General features: G+C 38.3%; 3 protein-coding genes across 4 annotated transcripts in view; 2 read left to right on the forward strand and 1 right to left on the reverse strand.

Moving 5' to 3' along the window:
- Nucleotides 1-12,560, forward strand: part of LOC126834601 (netrin receptor UNC5C) — a 71,529-nt gene extending 58,969 nt beyond the window's left edge. The window contains exons 6-16 of one of the 2 annotated variants that reach the window (XM_050566648.1): nt 2,619-2,783; nt 3,039-3,089; nt 7,331-7,477; nt 8,135-8,497; nt 8,765-8,977; nt 9,081-9,247; nt 9,342-9,584; nt 10,219-10,368; nt 10,460-10,755; nt 10,876-10,977; nt 12,139-12,560. In XM_050566648.1, coding sequence (XP_050422605.1) covers nt 2,619-2,783; nt 3,039-3,089; nt 7,331-7,477; nt 8,135-8,497; nt 8,765-8,977; nt 9,081-9,247; nt 9,342-9,584; nt 10,219-10,368; nt 10,460-10,755; nt 10,876-10,977; nt 12,139-12,310 — 2,069 coding nt within the window. In that variant the 3' untranslated portion in view covers nt 12,311-12,560. The remainder of the gene's footprint in view (nt 1-2,618; nt 2,784-3,038; nt 3,090-7,330; nt 7,478-8,134; nt 8,498-8,764; nt 8,978-9,080; nt 9,248-9,341; nt 9,585-10,218; nt 10,369-10,459; nt 10,756-10,875; nt 10,978-12,138) is intronic. The other variant, XM_050566649.1, reaches the window with a different exon arrangement.
- A 1,150-nt stretch (nt 12,561-13,710) lies between these two features.
- Nucleotides 13,711-16,838, reverse strand: LOC126834700 (peroxisome biogenesis factor 2-like). The gene is made up of 7 exons (XM_050566809.1): nt 16,579-16,838; nt 16,368-16,445; nt 15,934-15,996; nt 15,674-15,841; nt 15,402-15,590; nt 14,895-15,110; nt 13,711-13,951 (listed from the first exon to the last, which is right to left on the reverse strand). Exons 1-7 carry the CDS (start codon nt 16,597-16,599, stop codon nt 13,868-13,870), a joined length of 819 nt encoding a protein of 272 aa, XP_050422766.1. The 5' UTR covers nt 16,600-16,838; the 3' UTR covers nt 13,711-13,867.
- A 182-nt stretch (nt 16,839-17,020) lies between these two features.
- On the forward strand, nt 17,021-19,341 carry LOC126834699 (SUMO-activating enzyme subunit 2). Its single transcript, XM_050566808.1, has one exon. It carries the CDS (start codon nt 17,300-17,302, stop codon nt 19,073-19,075), a length of 1,776 nt encoding a protein of 591 aa, XP_050422765.1. The 5' UTR covers nt 17,021-17,299; the 3' UTR covers nt 19,076-19,341.
- The last annotated feature ends 321 nt before the right edge of the window (nt 19,342-19,662 follow it).

Here is a 19,662-nt window from a genome sequence, read left to right on the forward strand (position 1 = left end):
CGCGGTTGCTGCTCTCTGGTACCGACGTCTCAGCCCTTGTGTGAAATATTCATTGTGTGTCCCGTACAGCATAAATTAACCGCGACCACACATTGCGGATATGCAATAATTGCCGGATGGCTCTCCACCGCGTATAACTACATTACGGATACGGTTATAGATGTTCCAGCCACCCATAGGGAGGTGAGCAAAATTGATCGGAAACTGTATACTATATAGTAACTGCGATGACGGCGAACGAACCGGATGTACATTTGGATAGAGTAAAAATATTACATTATGATTACAAATGAATTCGGCAAATGATAAATATGTTTTTCTGTGTTAAAATCGTACCTAACCGAAGCCGGTTGTATGTTCACCGTGATGAAACATTCCAAGCGAAACACGTTCTCTTTTCAAATATTAATATCGCGTGTACACCGGAAAACTGCTGCAGCTATTAAAACATAATCGCCTAATATAACATATACTAGGCAATAATAATATTATCGCTACATGTCCTCTGGCGCGTTAACACCGTCTAGTAAAACATCTAAAAGTACATTACATATATCTAATCGCCATAAAATTGTACAACATTTATACCTTGTTTGGTAAAAAAAAAAAAAAATGCACATCCAGAATGATCTGGCAATTATATACATGTATAGTAAATTTATAGAAGTGAAAATCTAAGCCATAATTAAATCGATATAAACTTTAAACGGTCTAGATTTTCCATAAATCATAATCATACACCTACTATATTACCACTATCGCCCATTAGTATTTGCTACACCTAAGAATAAAACCATTGTTTATAAATTTGTATAGCCCGTACTTGACTTAAACCAAAAATAGACAAATATGTCTTACCTATTGTTTCTCGTTGGCGCATAATAATTTACATTCGGTAATGTTATTAATGTCTATTTTTATTTTTATTTTTGCATACATATAACTCGATATAGGTGTGACAATATTGTGTGTAAAAAAAAAAACGTGATTTTTTTTTTATGTCAGGCTCGTTTAATGTATATTAAAACTTTTTTTTTATTCGAGTGGGGGGGGGGGTGAGATTTTTCGAGTACAACACAATACATCACAACGCTATTAATAAATAAATTATACATAGTATTTTTTTTTTTTTTTTGCTGAAATTATTTTCCTCGTCGCGATGGGTCGTTTAAAAACAATTTGCGGCGTATAGGTGTTCCCCAGGGGACAGTCGGGCTATTATTGCCCCGAGGGGACAGGGTGGCGGCGGTGGTGCACAAGACAAATGACACCCTAAAAGGGTACGTGAATTTGAATTGAAACAATAGCCGAGCACTAATTCAAAACCGGTCGGCGGGGCGGAAAGCGGCCAACGGGTCGGTGGAGTTATTATTGCGGTTTACACATTGTACATAGGCATCGGCCAAGACTACACTTGCACATGCGAGAAGGGGTAGATACCGTCAATTTTGGCCGCGTACTGTGTGTGTTTAATGCTCCGCGAACAATGCGCCTTCGGGCCACGTGACAGTTGGCAGTTGGAGATTTCGCTTTCGAGTGGCCGCCTCATCATACACAATGTGACCTGTAACGTGTGTGTGTGGCGTGTAATCCGTTGTTAACGACTGTCTCGGCGGTTAATTAATGGCGACAAGTCGATGAAAACCATCGAGCTCGGTGCTAGCAAACGTCTTGATTGAAACGATGCGTTTACATAATGTATACACGGCCGAATGGACTGTTCCGCTTCACCGCCATACCGAGAAGAAATAGCGGCTGTTTAAAATGCATTTACGCGCGGTGCAATTCCCGCGAGAGTATAGCAGTTTTTGGTATGAACACGTGCTGCGGATGGGGGGGGGGGAGAGAAATCTTTACTAACTGCGCGAGGGTCGTTTCTAACCATCCCCCGCTGTATAGAGTTCAAGTGCTAATGGCTCGTTGAATACGGCCGTTACAGAGCAACCACCGCGCCGGGATCCGGATCGGTTGGCCGAGAGATAGATGAATTATATTTTATAATAATACCTACTGCCCGGACAATGTGATGATCGATCATCTGGCGTCTGTCCGAATTTCGCGGTTCGGTCGGTGGATCCTGAAGTGTTGTTTAAGACGCCCGTTTTATATGGTCTTTGGTTGTTATTCTCTCGCTGGTCCGACCCGTCCATGTAAATTACATAATATACACCGTGTGGTGTACGGTGGTTTATAGGGTCCGGAAACACGGCGAGCGTGTGTGTTTAAAAGTCTTTTACACACTACAACGGCCCGTTAGTTAAATCGGCCGGAAAACTAAAGTCCAATCCTCCGCAAACGTACTGCCTCTGCCGGTCGTCTCCTCGAGCTTTTACGATTTTATTGCCAAAAAGAAATATATGTAACGACTACATCCGAACCCCCGAACCGGCCAGTATATCAGAGCTGTGTATAGTATGGAACCCTCGGCGAACGCTTCCAGCCGACGTGCTATTCCTTATCCTTTTCTTTTTTCTTTTTTTTTATGACCGTCCTGACCTAACTTTTAAGTATATATATATATATATATATCGCGGCTTGTTTCAACACAACCGTCGTCGCTATAACATATTGCCGAATGAAATTTACCGTTTTCTTTGTTTTGTTGTTTTTTTCCCCAGTAATCGATGGTCACTGGTCCTCGTGGTCACCGTGGTCTCCGTGCGGCCCCGACTGCCGTCATCACCGCACCAGGACCTGCACGTCTCCCAGTCCTGCGAACGGCGGAAGATACTGTACCGGCAGGGACACGATGTCGGGCAACTGTTCCGGAGGATCTTGCATAGGTGAGTCCGACAACACTCTCGAGAACTCCAAGTGTACTCCATTTAAGTGCAGTTTTTAAAACAAAACTAAAACACCCACCTTTTAGCCCACATAGAGAACCTATAGTAAACTTTATAACAAACACTTGTAGACACTTCAGAAAGTGGCTTGGCGTTTTCCGTTCCCCTTGTTGCCGGTGAAATAGCGAAAACGTCCGAATCTGACAGCGGTATACATTGAAGCAGAAGTTTATTAGTCTTCTTAACTTGTTTCAGGTGGACGAGACGACCCTGTAAATTACGACGACGAACAATTCACCGAAGAAGGTATGTTATTATGCTTTGCTACATAGTATAATATAGTATTACACCTGATAGTTAACGTTTTTACGCGGCACGGTTATTATTGCGGTAATGGTGAAACAGTACTTAAAAATGATAGATAAGTGGTATACATGTATATACCTACCGATCGTTGGGCGTTTAAGGACGGTATAAATATCGAACATAAGTACATAAGTCGGAGCACACAAGTCGTAAATATCGAGATGATCACTTGTTAAGAATACGTTTAAAAATTAACATCCGTTTTTATTGCAAAAAATACCGGCGCAACCACGTTTTTTTCAAGAACGTACATAAACTTGCGTTTGGCAGTCATAACGTGAAACCGAAAAAGGTCAGGCCTGCACATAGGTAAACAGCTCTGTGTACACGTGTACTCCAAAACATGCCAAATCGATTGCTATAACCGTTTACACGCGGTTGGTGTAGATTTCAGTTCTTCTAACACCTATACACGTGGCGATTATTCATTTCAATGTGTAGGTAGGTAGGTAGGTATACATTATCCGGTTCGAAGAGGGTTGCCGGGCCGAAAGTTTAGCGGCAAGTATACGTATATATATGTAATTGAATTTATGCGGAGAAGAGGGCCGCGCAGTCAAAGATCGGATCTATCACGGCAAAATTCAATTATATCAACAGGAAATTAAAATCAGCCGATCTGAAAAAAAAAAAAAAGATGGGGTGTACGAATATGATATGGTCTTTTTAATCATTTCCATCCCGCGCCTCTCCAGTATCGGTTACTTTTGCCCAACGGTAATAGTTTTTAAGTGATATTATACGTTTTCCATATACGATTTTTGTGTTTATCAAACGTGTCCACTTTTCGACATATATACTGATACACATAGCGAAAATCGAAACGTCTCCCCGCCCATTGTTGTAATGTTAATGTAAACGCACTTCGAGGCTCAGCCGGGCAAAACAGCAGCAGAGAATTTCCTGTGAAGCAAAACCGGGCTCTGCGAGCGAGCATGCCATCACGATGACAAACGGCCATTGTCGGGCGGCTCTAAAACTTTGGCGTTTACAATTATCCGGAAATTACCAGCAAAGCTCGATCCGTGACGGAAACCCCATCCCTCCCCCCCCCCCGGTCTCTCTCAGGCAGACTCTAGACACTCTATCTGGGGGTGTTTTTTGGTCGTGTACGCACTCGCTTCCATCACAGAAACCGACCGACAACCATACGGGCTTAGCCGTGCTCTCGGGTTTTTTGACTTGTCCGTTTAACCGTTATACAATTTAATAACGCGCTTTGCCCCCCACCCATCCGGCCAGAATGTGTCGTACACGTTAGAGTATAATACAATACTGAGTGGTGTGTGTGTGTGTACGGACGGCTGCGACGGAATGTGCAAAGGGAAATTCATGCGAACATTTTTGTGTGGGAGGGAGATGGGGATGAAGTTTCCGGCTAGCGATGGTGACAAATCGGACAAATTGCAGTCGTCGCAGTAACGACCCCGGCCGACGACATGCGAACCCCTTGGCCGCTGCTTGATAACAATAAAGAAGCCCCTGTGCGAACAGGGACGACGACCATGATGAAGCGACGCCGGAAGGAACAAGTTTATCCGTCGCAGCGAAAATAATTGCCGCTCTCTCTGCGCTTTTAACTCGGGGGTGCACGCAAGACAAATCCCGAACAATTGATGCGCCACGCCGTAAGACAACATTAGTCATACACACACACACACACTACCCGCCGCCGACACGATCATTAGACAGACGCGCGACGAGAGGCCGATATCTTTTGCAAAACGCTAATACAGCACCGAGGCGGCCGGATTAGAGAAACGTCATTTAACCCTGTTGTGTCTGAGGTATCCATTGTGGCGCCTTCTCTTATCGATGGTCAACAAACGGACGCAGACTTATTGGTACCGTCCCATCGACCTAAAGTCCCCCACCACGTTGACAATGAAGATCAACTCGTAATAGCCGCTTAAGTCAAGATAGTAAGCCTTTGGTTTTCCCCCATCCCTGTCAGACAGGACTGATCAACTGAAAACAATTGCACAATGTTGTCTGATTTATTGTGTTTTTTTTTTCGAAACTGAACGCCGACCATTTTTGTAATCGCACTACTAACGTGTGGAGTATTGCTGTGTTGTGTTTTTGATTGTAAATTCAATCAAACGTCGACACAGGCTGACATTCTGACATACGCTCTGGGAATGGCCGGCAGTGTGGATTCGGCGGGGGGGGGGGGGGGCGCGATTGAAAAATACTCAACGTCCGTACAATGAAATAGTTGAATCGCTATATTAATATAATTCCACCATTCGGCGGGGTCTTTTGGCGCGGTGGCGTTAGACAATCCGACAAAAGGAAGACACCCCTCTCAGCTATCATTCCTTTTCGAGTCCGGATTTGCTCCGGTCGATTGGCCAAGTAATCTCAAACACTCGGCCCGAGAGCTTTTTGACCTCTTCCCCGACGGTTACTTTTAATCTCGCCAACGAGAACCACCTACCCCCAGCCGGCCGGCCTGCGCGCGGCACGCGGGTCTTAATTAAACTTTTAAACCTTCAACAACGCAGTAGTGCACTCGAATCCGATTGAAAACAATTCTCGAACGTCTCGAATTCCTCCGAAAAGTCCCAAAGACGACGCGGCGACGGTTCGCCAATGTTTTACAGTAAAATGTATTTGTGGCGGTCGCGGCCTTTGTGGGTTTACGACTTTCTGACTCGTGTACAACAACAGACGGCGGTATATATATGACGTTTTATTAGCAGAATCAACAGCACGGCGAGAAAAGAAACCGCAAGCGACCGAGCAATAATAATACCGAAAACCGTTTAGAGCCCGGTCGATGGATGTATGTATGGCCTTCGCTAATCCTTTAATTGAACCGGCCCGGTCCAAACTTAATTGGATTCCGGACGAAATACTTTCTGGTCCGACTTAAAGAGCCGGTGAAACTTACGAGGTTTTTATTTTTTCCAATTTCGACGCGACTAGAAGATTTTTGTGACTAAAAACGACTATACTAGATGTACCTACCTACATTTTTTTTTTCAACCGCTTTCCTAAACAACATAATATTCGATTTTTTAAACTACTAAAACTACTTTGAAATGTATACTTTTAACTGTTGTTCTGTGTAAACATATTGTTATGTGTGTGTGTGTGTGTGTACGCCACCAATAAAACCAATTCAATTCGCTCGCAGAACCGCGCATAAAAGTAAATCACCGACAAAACCTTAATTTAAATTCCCCGTCGAACCCTTTATTTTTCAGTTTACTTTACACGTTCGCAGTAACATAAAATAATTTATTTTCACAAACTCTATCGGCGATCTACTTGTACCCCGAAATTGTTCGACCGAACCTCTGCCGATTCAATCATTAGATAAAGAAGAAACACACTGTTTGAGTTTGTACGGAACACAAAGATTCGGTTGAACGAGCGCGTGCGAATGACCCATTTAATATTTACCAGCGTGCATTATTATAATAATAACACATTGTCGACACATGATAACATTATAAAGATAACACCGCGGTGATAATTAATCGTCGCCTCGCACAGCAGAATCGGTTATTAAATTTCATGTAACGTTTATAAATTGTTACCTACTACCCGTCGAACGGTTTAATTATGAAACGAGCTTTGAAACCTCCTAGCCGATATAACAACATTATATTATATCCGAGCCTTTAATTGGATCGTATCCAACAAGAAACAAATAAGAGTGCTTACATATTATTATTATGATGTTATTTGGTATAGTCTTAGTTTTTTTTTTGGGAGTTGACAACCGCGACTGTGTGTAAAATTGAAACTGCCACCTACTATATGTATATTATTGTGTTCTCGTTGGCCTGTCGATTCCCCGTGTCGGGCAAGCAATCCTGTTACCCGCGTGCTCGGCTAAACGCAATTAACAGGAAATCCGAAAAACAAGGTGCATTCGTGTTGGCGGGCAGTTAAGTGCGATAAAATCAATTCACGCGAACAAAACTGTTGGCCGACAAAGTTTGACAAACGGTGTTGGATCACGTGAAAAACTTGCTCCGACCATAGGTACACGATATATTGGCATCCCAATGTTGATATATAGTATATTGGGTGTTGATTTTTTTCACTATCCCGCGCCAGTACCGCCTTCGTTCGTGATCGACAAAACTTTTACCGATAATAATATTCTCAGTGTAATTACCGCAAGATTTATAACTTTAACGTGTATTTAATTATTTTCGTTTTAGCCGCTACCAGATCCGTGGTCGAGACCGACGTGGCTCTGTACGTAGCCCTGATCGCCGCGTCCGTGCTGCTGGCCGGCATGGTGCTGCTGTTCAGACTGTACAAGAACAAGGGCCGCGACCATAGCATGTACAACATGGCCAACTCGGGTGATTATCATATTATGTTATATTATAAAATAGCGTCTTAACGCGGACCTCGAACTTGGGGATACGCTATTGATATTTGTTTGCAACGTGTCGTGGAGATTATACGCGCCTGCAATAACGATTGCTGTACGGGGGGTGTGGAGCTGTCCATAAACGACTCGTGATGACGTCTTTGGGCGGATCGAGAGCATATTATACATAACACATTGGGAGGGAGGTTTTTTTTTTTTTACACGTGAAACAATCGCGTTAATAATTATAATAATACAAGAGGATCCGACGGGTAGGTAGAGGTTCGAAGCCCCGGCGAACGTGGGATAACGATTTAAAATGATGGCGCCTTCATTTAAATGTCAATCGACGTTATTCACGCGCTAACAAGCGGCGAAGGTCTCCTATCTCTTGCATAAAAGATCATGCCGTCGTCGTCGTTGACGGCCGCCGTAATTGTGTTTGTATATAATTTCGACATTTCCACTCGAATAAATCGCCCGACATTATGCAGACTTCCGCGCGCCAAACAATAAGTGGGGGCAGGGAATAATATTTTTAAACAAAAACGAACAAACGGATTGACGGACAAAAAAAAAAAAACAAAAACGCCTTTAATCGCACAAACTACAACGTCGCGGTGTGCGCATATTATTACGGTTGCAGACTTCCAGCCGGAGTTCTTCCCGGACCAAGAGAAGAAGACGTACTCGCTGGAGTGCCACTCCAGGAACGGCGGCTGCAACCACTTCCACCAGGCGCAGCCCGACCTGACCAGGACCGTGGTGGTGGTGCCGTCGTGCTACGAATACCCGTTCACCAACGACCAGAACGCGTACAGCCTGACCCGGTCGTGCTCCGAACACCACTACGACGTGCCGCACCACAACGCGGCCGGGTCGACCATCACCACCGCGGCGGCGGCCGCCACGATCGCACCGCCCGTGCCTTTGGCGGCGCCCGACAGCCCGAACGCGCTCTCGTCCAGCCCCGGGTCCAACCACAGTCTGACCAGCTACACGTGTTCGAGTAAGTGACGTTATATTCGTGGAGCCTAATGGAGGTTAACTAATACGGATTAGAGATACTAGATTGCCGGACACATCCGTGTATCGACGTGTCTGCATGAAGTGTGCATGTACTCTTGACTTTTACGTACTACTCGTTTGATTGGGATAATAGTTTAATTCATTCTCGTATTAGTCGAGTAGTTTTATGGGAAACAGAAAAAAAACCCTAGTCTTACCTGTTTACCTGTATTACTCCGTTCTAAACTGTGCTGCATTTGTGTCGCAGGCAAATCTCAATCGGATTCCAGCGGCGGCACGGCGTGTCACTGCAAAGACTATTTGTGGATGAAAGAAACCGCGGCCACGTCGGTCGGATGCCGGCTGGAATGCAAAGAGTACGGCGTTTCGCTGACCATTCCCGAAGGAGCGGTTGCCAAGAACCAAAAAGAACCCGTCCTGTTCGCCGTGTTACAAGACGAATACAAACCCTTGCTCTCCGGTAAATAGACTGGCGTCGAATGGAGTACACACACACACACACACACATCCTGTTTCTGTTGTATACTAATTATTGTGACGGTGTATTGTTGTTTGTTTTGCAGACGGCCAAACGCAACTGAGCCCGGCCGTGATGTGCGGACCGTACGGCAAAAGCTTCAAGAAACCGGTGATCGTGGGAATGCATCATTGCGCCAATCTGCAACAAGGACCCTGGATAGTTTCCGTGTTGGCCTGCGACTCGCCCGTCGGCACTAAGCCCAAATGGAAGGTAAGAGAAAACCTGCTGCTGTATATATATATCTTCTCTTATATGACGAGACTGACAACCGCTGTGGCCTGCTGACATTGTGTTCCTTTTGCAGAAAATACTAACGCTGGGCGAAGAAACCATCAACACGTCCGTGTTCGTGCAGATGGACGCCAACAAAGTGTTCTTGATGAGCGAAACCCTGTCCAAGTTGGTGTTGATCGGCGAACCGGACCCCACGGTGGTAGGCAATCCGCCGGCCAAGATGTTGAAGTTGGCCTTGTTCGGTTCGCTAAATCGAAAGTTCAAGTACGACATCCGAGTGCACGTCGTAGACGACAACGGAGTGGCTTTGGAGGTACGTGGTAGAGCGGTCGCTCGGAGTTACACTTCTTCTTCTTCTCGTAGTTGACGGCCTTTAAGACCAAACTGACAAACCCGTGCCGTGCCATCTTTATCTATCCTGCGCTAGGACTCGCCAATCAGCATCCGGTTCGACCCGCTCCACATCTTCTTCCCACCTCAACCTTGGTCTACCAAGTGGTAGACCAAAAGAGCCGCCTCTTTGTTATATCGTCGACGGTGTTTGGTTTCTGATATAGCTCCCTGATCTCCACATTATGTCTAATTCTCCATTCTCCTGTATTCCTATCCTATGCGAGGGCCAAAAATCGACCTCAAAACTTTTCGTTCAAGTACTAAGAGGTTATTATTCTGTTGTGTCTTATGAAGCGTCCAAGTTTCGCATCCATACATCACCGCTGGCCGAATAAGAGTTCTACATACAGTTGTACCTTTAGGCTCTTAGACAACATTATCGACTTAAACAGCTTGTTCAATCCAAAATAGCGTCTATTGCCTGCCTGTATTCTAGGTACTTGTACCTTAAGTACTCGAACGTCTGAACTCTGTTAAGTTTATAACGGAGTGTTACGCTTGCTTGGAAAATACTTACTCATCACTTTTGCTTGTTTTTTTTTTTCGACTCGCAGAGATTGAAACAACAAGAACGCAGCGTCAGCGGGGGCGTGCTTTTGGACAAACCGAAATCGCTGTGTTTCCAAAACGGCGGCGGCAATTTGGTGATCACCGTGGACGACATCGGTTCCAACTGGAAGAGTAAACCCCAAGACAATTACAAGGTGAACGATCTTCGATCGACCGAAATCTCCAACGATCGTGTCATTGTTAGAGTGTTTTTTACCGGATTTCGTTTTTTTTTTTCTCCATCAGGAAATACCTTACGCGAACCTGTGGAACTCGAACGCCATAGTGCTGTTCACGTTGGAACCGTTCGACCAACAGTACCCGGACTCGTGGGTGAACGTGTCGTGCAGGGTGTGCGTGTCACAGACGTCGGCCACGGGGTCCTTGAGAAACGTCAAACACACGTTCAAAGTGAACCAGGACCCCAACAGTCTGTCGTCGATAGCAGGCGGCAATCAGCCCCACCGGCAACCCCGCACGGTTACCAGCACCAGCGGCAGCGGGTCCAGCAGCGTTACCTCGTGCGACACGGCGCCGTTTAGGTGAGTGTCGTCCAAGCCAAGTTCATATCATTATTATGCTCACAAGTTACACCATGTACTTTGGCTTTACTTGTGCGCGTTGTGCGTTGTGCGTTGTCACTAACAATTTTGTTTGTCCAGATTTAGTAAAGTCTTACGTAAGCAACTCTGTCAATGTTTAGATCCGCCAAATTCTAGGAGCAACGACTGGAGGATGTTGGCCCAGCGTCTCCGCATGGACCGGTATGTATCCAGCACCGACCCACCTGTCGTGTAGAGATTGAAAATTTCCTGAAAAATTGAAATCAGGAAAAAAAACCCGGGAAAATTGGGGGGGGAAAGAATAAACTGTACGGCAACATATGACAATACACTTTTACAGTAATATTAACTATGAACTACCTACCTTTTAGAGTTATTTTTATGATAGATTCCAAACGGAGCGAGGAATGTATTGATTTTATGATGATTTTTTGTTTGTAATTTTTAAATTTGTTATAATTTTTAAAATCTTTTATGAAATAAGGACCTAGTTAAGTTAAAATCATTTTGGATTTAGTCCTCACTTATCTGGGTTAATACTTTTTTTTTACAAGAAAATATGACATAATGTATATAACATATATATTTCTAAAAATTAAAATTTTCCATACTCTGGTAAAACAAAATGAATTTCAATAATATAACAATTGACATTCAACAACAAATTACAGTCTTATAATTTCTTAATTATTATTATTATTAAAATATTTATTATCAGTCTTGTACTAGGTATTTTCTGTTCTTTAGTTGAATAAAAGTCATAAAGTAAAAGCATGTAAAGTTACAACAATTGGCATTTCAATATTTAATATCAAATTTTAGTTTGATAATAACAGATAACTTATTAATTATCATTTATTATTATTAAGTGATGAAAACATTTCTTCATCGCTAATATATTGGTCTCTTTGTTTTCAATGTATTTCCGCATACGATTCAAACACAATTTATGATCATTATTTATACGGAAATAAAAGTTCCTGCATAGGCGCAAATACGGGGGGGCTAGGGTGGGCTTAGCCCCCCCCCCCCCCCCCACCCCAATGCTAGACAATTTTAAAATAAAAAATTATATTTACTTATATATGTAATTTAAAAAAAATGTCCAGCTCCCCCAAGTTAAAAATCGAAACAGCGCCTATGACTTCCTATTGCTTATTACATCAGATCTAAAAAAAAAATGCGTTTTTCTGAAATTAATTATTTAAAAAAAAGTCCCAATTTTTCCATTTTTTTCGAGACCTAAGGAAAAAACCGTTCTTTTCCGGTTTTTTCGGGCATTTTGATCTCTACTGTCTACACACACTTCAAAAACTTTATCCTTACACTTACCATTTTTTTTTTTTTTTTTTTGTTTCTCAGTTACATCAATTACTTCGCGGTAAAGCCCAGTCCCACCGATCAAATACTGGACTTGTGGGAAGCCAGACACAGGGAACCCACGTCCGTCACCGATCTGCTGAACGTCTTGAGGCTCATGGGCCGAACCGATGCGGCGGCGCTCATGGAACGCGACCTAGGCCCTTGGCTGTAAACCGTGTCTTATACTTAAGCCACCGCCCACGTCCAGCCACACACGAGGAGTTCCTACAATATATATTTTTCTATAAATAATTATACGACTTCGTTTATGTTATCATTGTGTATTTCTTCTGCGAGGTTTTTACTTTTTTTTATTATTATTATTGTCGACAATCAAAAAATCGTTTTTATAATATATATAACATTATGTACCTATTGTCTAAAGTTTTTGATAATAATTTAAAAAAAAAAAATAATAATAACAGCATGCCAATACCAATACCGATTTACCGATTAATTTTTTTTCAACAAAACTCCCAGATAAAAAATACTATTTTTAGTGATAGATAATCTGTGATAAATCATTATTTGGGAAGCACGAAAAACAAACAAACACTAATTAAAAATCTTTAGCCTAAAGATCCTTATTTTTTTTTGGTTTTTTTACCCGGTTACGTTTAACTTGCCGTATGTCGGTTTTCGATATATTTTGTTCGTAGTGTATTTCTCTTAGCGCGCCAGCCATTGTAAATTAACGACAATTTATATTATATAAATTTGTAATTTATTATAAAAGTATACTTATATATATATATATTATAAATAAAAGAAAAATATTAATATATGGAAAAAAGACTATTATTATTATTGTATTAAAGTTATTATTATGTTATGATTATTATTTAATTTGTAAATAATTATACTTATAATATTATGTTGTATCCGTAAGCTATTGTATATTGTTGACGACTGTAATTCCCTTAGTTTTTTTTTTTTTTTTTGTGAAGCTCTGATGTACATATATATATATATTATGTCAGACCAAATCATAATAATACGTTTGACTTTTAACCATAAACTATACTTGAAATGTAATGTTAAAGTTATTTTTGAAATAAAATAACCAAATGAAATTATATTATAGTATAACGAAAAAAAATGTAGTGTTAACGAGCTAAGCCAATGTTTTAGTTGATTTATTTATTTATTTATATATACACAGCGAGTGTATATATTATATATGTATATGTATGTGATTACATACAAATTTTATCCATTGGAGCAATGAAATATATTTGGATAATAAATGTTTTGTTAGTGGACATTATAATCTTGGCTGTTTTTTTTTTTTTTTTTTGGTACTTATTTGGGTTATAATTAATAAGTTTTCATGTACTCAAAATACATATAGAATGTATTTTTATAAAATACCATAAGATTATCCATTGCCAACTATTTAGTCGAAAGAAATAACTATACAGTCGTATAATATTATGTACAAAAATCAATTAGGATGAGAAAACAATTTTTTGTAGGTTTAAAAAAAATGTTTTCCATGATTCGTCGAAATGAAAAATATAAAAATTCAAGTCTAACACGTGTATATTACGCGTGGCAAAAATATAACACATTTGTAGGGTAATACAATAACCAAATTATATTTCTTATAATAAAAATTTACTTATCAACGAAAATTCTTTAATAAAAATAAACCTTAAAAATTAACAATCGACCTATAACCTATCCCATTAATAATTCCATTTGTAAGCATAGATAGGCAATTTCTCGCTTAATCAATTATCACAGGTAATATATCACTGTCGTAGTGGCAACAGTCTGGACATTCAAATTTTTCATCTACCATTCTCATAGTCTGAAACAAGACAAAAATATATACATTTTTTTTTAAAGTTAGCACGGATCGTAGCATATAGTGGAGACCAAGCATGATTAGTTACAGGTCTTCATAAATTATCGTAGCTGAAAGTGACATGGCTATCTATTCATTAGGCAGTGCTCGTTGAAAAAGATAAGTGACATCACAGGTGCCATCGACCTACTCGGATATTATTTAAACACATACGATTGCCCGATGTTCACTCATTGGTGCAATGGAATGTTCACTCTTTTTGCTTAAAATCTTTTTCTTTTTAATTTTTTTATTATGCAAGCTTAAAGATTTTTATACATTTTTACTGATAAAACTAGTGTGTTGTTTTAAAAATATAGCACTACCGATCAAACTGAGAGTCGCATAACAATTTTGCAAGCAAATCACTAAAAATAAAAATAAAATGTGAAAATTTGGTAAATTTACTGTTAATACTGGCCTCACATACTTGTCCTATAAAAAAGACTGTGGTAGTCTGACAAAAAAAAATGGCAATCAACAACAAAGTATCCTAATTACTGTATTAATAAGTATACATTATAGTTCAAACTCTAGTTTGAAAATTTTTCGAAATATTGCCTATACTTTACTCCTTAGAAATTGCCTGGGTAGCGTCCTCTTAATATAAAAATTATTTTTGGATTTTTCAAGTTCTAAGAAGTGTACATTTTTAGTAGGTACAAATTTTAGTATTAAGTGTGTTGAACATTACTAAAGATTTTAGAAAAATGTGTTCAGTTTTGCATTGCCCAATGTATACAACTTATTTGACTCCACACTAAAATAATAATTTACACTTCAATTAATATACCAGAGTAGGTAATTATTTTTTTGAGAATTTCACATACTAATGACGAATTTTAACAGCAGTGGTTTTTTTTTTTTTTTTTTAAGTTTACAACTATTAAAAAAAATGTTTACTCACTTTAATGCAATAATAACAAAATACATGTGAACATTTCATGTGGTGAGGTAAAACAGGTTTGTCTTGACATATCGTGCACACTGTTCTAGCGTTCAATATTGGCGACTTGTCGATCCATTTGTCACTTGCACTTAAAGAATACGAATAAATCAGTCTTTTGACTTTATGTTTAACCGACTGATAGTTGACTAAAGGTAATGTGAACAGCAAAAGTTCCTGAAAATAAATTTCAAATGATTATTATTTTTAATAATTCGTTAACTTATTTTTATCGTATATAAGCTTGAAAAATTATATTGATAGAAATATTGCTCTCTTCAGTTAACTCTTTAATTTAATTTTAAAAAGCTAAATGCAATTTTTTCCACAGAAACAATTAAATAGTTACATTTAACGTAACATAACACGTTTTTGAAAACATTGATTTTTAATTAAATATTGTCGGCTATTTCTCAAAATAAAAATTCCATTAATAATAACATGATTTAACAAAAAAAACTCACTTACAGAGAAACCGTGCCATAACATTTCTCTAGTCATATATTCATAACCAACAGTTCTCCTACGAGTTGATTCCTGTGATAGATTTAAAATTCGTTGAGTAAGTGTAGGATACTTGCCTTGTCGAAGAAACGTCAAGAAATTTAAAAATGAAGCCACTTTTAAAACAATACAAATTGTTTTCAAATCATTAAACTGAAACAGGATTATCAAAAATAAAATAATCAAAATATGATATTAAAATTAAACATTTAGTGAGTTTACTCCTCTAAACTTACTTTGTTTATGAAGTTTTTTGAAGGGCTTTCTACTTTTGATGCAACATAATTTCCTCCGATTGTTAATACGTTTAACAGAACTAATTTAATGTCTGTTAACTGGTCTGCTTTATACTTGACACCAAGAAGTTGTTGACCAAATGATGCTTTTGATTTCGATACTGAATACTAGTTTTCAAAAATAAATGAATAATTAATAATACAATAATAAAAATAAACTCAATATTTAAATTTATATAAATATAAATACTATTACTTACATATGTAAGAAGGCATTGTAGTAATGTGTTAATTTCCACATTCAAGTTATTGACAATCCATGTCTGAATTATTCAAATGTATGTAAAACAAAAAAAATTTCAATAATTAGACATAATAGTGTACGCAATGTATCTAAATTGTTATCCTCAATAAATTTTAGCGAGTGTAATAAATTAGGTACATTGTACTAAAATATAAAGTCAAGTAGATTGTGCAATATAAAAATATTGATTTTTTATCGATAAACACCACAGTCCAGAACAATGTTTCTTTATTAACTGTGAATGGAATAAAAACGTTCTAGAACATTTATAAAACTTAATTTAAACCATAGTGTTCCGTTTAACTTATAATTTTTTGTTTAAATGTTATGAGAAACTAGTTAAATATCTAAATTACATAAATTCAAGATTTTTAATAAGAAAACACTTACCGGTAAAAATTTCAAAGCTCTAACTGTCTGATCAATAAATATTTTGGAAATATATTCATCGAGAACTTGTGCGTCTAGCTATAAAAAAAATGCATGTTTTTACTATTACAGTTTTGCTAACTTTTGTTAACGTTTTTTTACAAACAGAATTTCTTCGAGTTAAACTAAACGATATTATCGTTTTAGCAAAAATGTAACATTTTTAACTTACCAATGTCACGCGAGGAACCATAGTTTGTCACAATATTTCAAGTTTGTCGAACAGGCATTTATATTCGTTTTTTACATATAATTTGTTGCAGATAAAAAAAAAACGGATCAATTACTTACAAACAACGTCCATTACATCGATGTAATTATATTAATCGTGATTATTTAACGTTAAAATTCTCAACAATAACAAATTAATAACATTGCAGCTTACAAAATACAAATTATTGGCAACGGCATAGTAAGTATTAGTAAGTACCAGATTGGCGGTATCGTTAACTATTGATAACGGACTACCGTATTGTGGTGATAACAGCTATTGGTGACGTCATAGAGCACATGGACCATTTTTAGGTTTATTGATAGCCTACCACCTAGATACCAATATTTTATATTTTCTTCCATGAAGAATCACAACTGTATCAATTTTTTATCAACAGTGCGCCATAATAAAGTGTGAATCCGGTCCGGCGTTATTTTGCTGTTATAGCTGTTGTTTGTTTGCGTTTTTCTATACACAGATTATAGTTGCGACCCCGTATGAATAGTGTAAGGACAAGGATATAAATCGTTATTACTTATAACACACAGTGGTGAGTTTGGCGGTAGTTGTTAATAATAATAATACACGCTTTGTCATAACGTTGTATAAAACAATAACGTACAGTTAGCTTGTATAATATTAGTGTATTGTAGTTGTTTTACGAAACCCGCAATAAACGATGGCAGCAAACATTGTTGGTGTGTTCCAGCCAGAAATGCAAAACTTAGTTCAAAACTCCAAGCTTTTATTGGTCGGTGCTGGCGGTATTGGATGCGAAGTGTTGAAGAACCTCGTACTGACGGGTTTCCGCGATCTCGAGGTTATCGATTTGGATACGATTGATGTGAGCAACTTGAACAGACAATTCCTGTTCAACAAAGATTCCGTGGGAAAAGCCAAATCGCATGTAGCCAGAGAGAGCGTATTGAAATTCAACCCAAACGTGAACATCAACTCTCATCTGGGCGACATAATGGATCAGAAGTATGGTACAGCGTTTTTTAAAAAGTTTAAGTTGGTAATAAACGCCTTGGACAATCGGAAAGCTCGTAATCATGTAAATCGCATGTGTCTCTCTGCTGACGTTCCACTTATTGAATCTGGAACGATGGGCTACAACGGCCAGGTTGAACTGATTAAAAAGTCAATGACTCAATGTTACGAATGTGTACCGAAACCTGAACCCAAATCATTCCCAATGTGTACAATCCGAAACACTCCAAAAGAACCTATTCATTGTATAATATGGGCAAAGTTTTTGTTTGGACAACTTTTTGGCGAAACGGAAGAAGACGTGTCAATGGATGAAAAAGGCGATGGCGAGAGTAAGATATCGGCACGCCAATGGGCCAAGACCAACAATTACAATCCAGTTATGCTATTCACAAAATTTTTTATTGATGACATTCAATATTTGTTAAGCATGGAAGATTTATATAAAGACAAAGGAGTCAAGCCTGTACCTCTTGATGAGTCTATTATAGAGAAAATAGAAGCGTCCAATTACAAAAATGAACCTGACAATGTGATATTATCGTTGGAACAGTATGTTGTCATGTTTTTAGATTGTGTAAAAAATATCAAGGAAAAGTTTTTAAAGTCTAATGAGTTTTTGGTTTGGGACAAAGATGACGATGACTACATGAACTTTGTAGTTGCTTGTAGTAATATCCGATCGAAAATATTTAACATACGTTTTAACAGTCATTTTGATATTAAATCAATGGCTGGTAACATCGTTCCAGCAATCGCTACAGCAAATGCCATGGTCGGGGGACAAATTGTGATACACGCATTAAGAATACTAAGAGGTCAGTTCCAAAGATGTCAAACGGTGTATTTAAGAGAGATGCCCAATCATAAGGGGGTGCTTATGATGAGAGACAAAAAATTGGTCGCTCCTAATCCTAAGTGCACGGTGTGCTCTACCGAAGGCCAAATTATTTTATCAACCGATATACATAAGTTCACTGTACGGCAACTAGAGGACTTGGTTCTTAAAAAGAAGTTAAATGTAGTGGCACCCGATGTTTTACTTAATATGACTCTAATCATTTCAAGTGATGAAGACGACGAGTTAGATTTATATTCTCAAACTTTAGAACAGGTGGGTGTAAGAGATGGGTCAAGATTGTCGGTCGATGATTATTTTCAAAATTACGGTATAAAAATTAATGTACATCATAAAGAACACACTCAAGAAGAAGACCCCGAGTTTGAAATTTTCGGTAACTTGGATGAACTCAAAAAGTCCGAACAAGACAAAGATGAAAATAATGAAAAGAAAGAAGAAAAAGATGACGATGATGATTGCATAATAGAAATGCCAGGTGAATCAAATGAAAATATTGATGGAGATAACGTTGAAATTATTAATGTAGACCAAACAACCAAAAGAAAAGCGGACGAGATTGAAGAAGATACAGAACCAAAGAAAATCAGGATGAGTAATTAAAACTTGAGATAATATAAATGATAGCTGCTTTTTTTATAATTAATTATTTTCAACATATTTTATAATTGGTGTATCTTAATGTATGTTCCTGTTTCATTATAAACTAAAAACTATAAATATGTAATTTTAAATTTTAATTATGAATAACCTTTAAATTTACATAAGATTTTATCCCTAATGAAATCTTCCAACACTTGTACAGATTGTAAACATTTTTGGTAAATTATAATAGGTACTCCTATCTACGTATAATTATATTTTATAGTGGGAACAAAATAGTAGTAATTTACCGATTGTTTTTTTTTTTTTTTTTTAATTTATGCTTACTAAAAATAAAATGACAACAAAATTGTACAACTTGCTTTTTCTTTCTTTCATATTAAACAAGTTCCTCACATTAATCAACGGCTGCCATTGATTTATGAATTTATTATAATATAATGGTTAATTAACTTGAATTCAGTGGACAATTGTTATTTGTTAATAACTTAATATTATTTTTAATAACATTTAGACAAGTGGAACCTCTTGTTGAGAACATGCAGAGTACTGCTGTGTTCTGGCACAATATTTTAATAGCAGTCATT

The sequence above is a fragment of the Adelges cooleyi genome, unplaced genomic scaffold, assembly GCF_023614345.1.
Source record: "Adelges cooleyi isolate 19-005CV unplaced genomic scaffold, UGA_ACOO_1.1 ACOO_flye_CR_arks_rails_tigmint_CR_PRNA_21, whole genome shotgun sequence".
Lineage (NCBI taxonomy): Eukaryota > Metazoa > Arthropoda > Insecta > Hemiptera > Adelgidae > Adelges > Adelges cooleyi.

What these genes read in the sequence shown, in the direction of transcription:
- LOC126834700 (XM_050566809.1), bottom strand. Translation starts at nt 16,599, where the DNA reads ATGGTTCCTCGCGTGACATTG. An exon ending in TGGTTCCTCGCGTGACATTG is followed by an intron (nt 16,446 to 16,578) that starts GTAAGTTAAAAA and finishes TTTTTTTTATAG; the next exon opens with CTAGACGCACAAGTTCTCGA. An exon ending in TTTGTTATTATTGCATTAAA is followed by an intron (nt 13,952 to 14,894) that starts GTGAGTAAACAT and finishes GTCTTGTTTCAG; the next exon opens with ACTATGAGAATGGTAGATGA.
- LOC126834699 (XM_050566808.1), top strand. Translation starts at nt 17,300, where the DNA reads ATGGCAGCAAACATTGTTGGTGTGTTCCAGCCAGAAATGCAAAACTTA.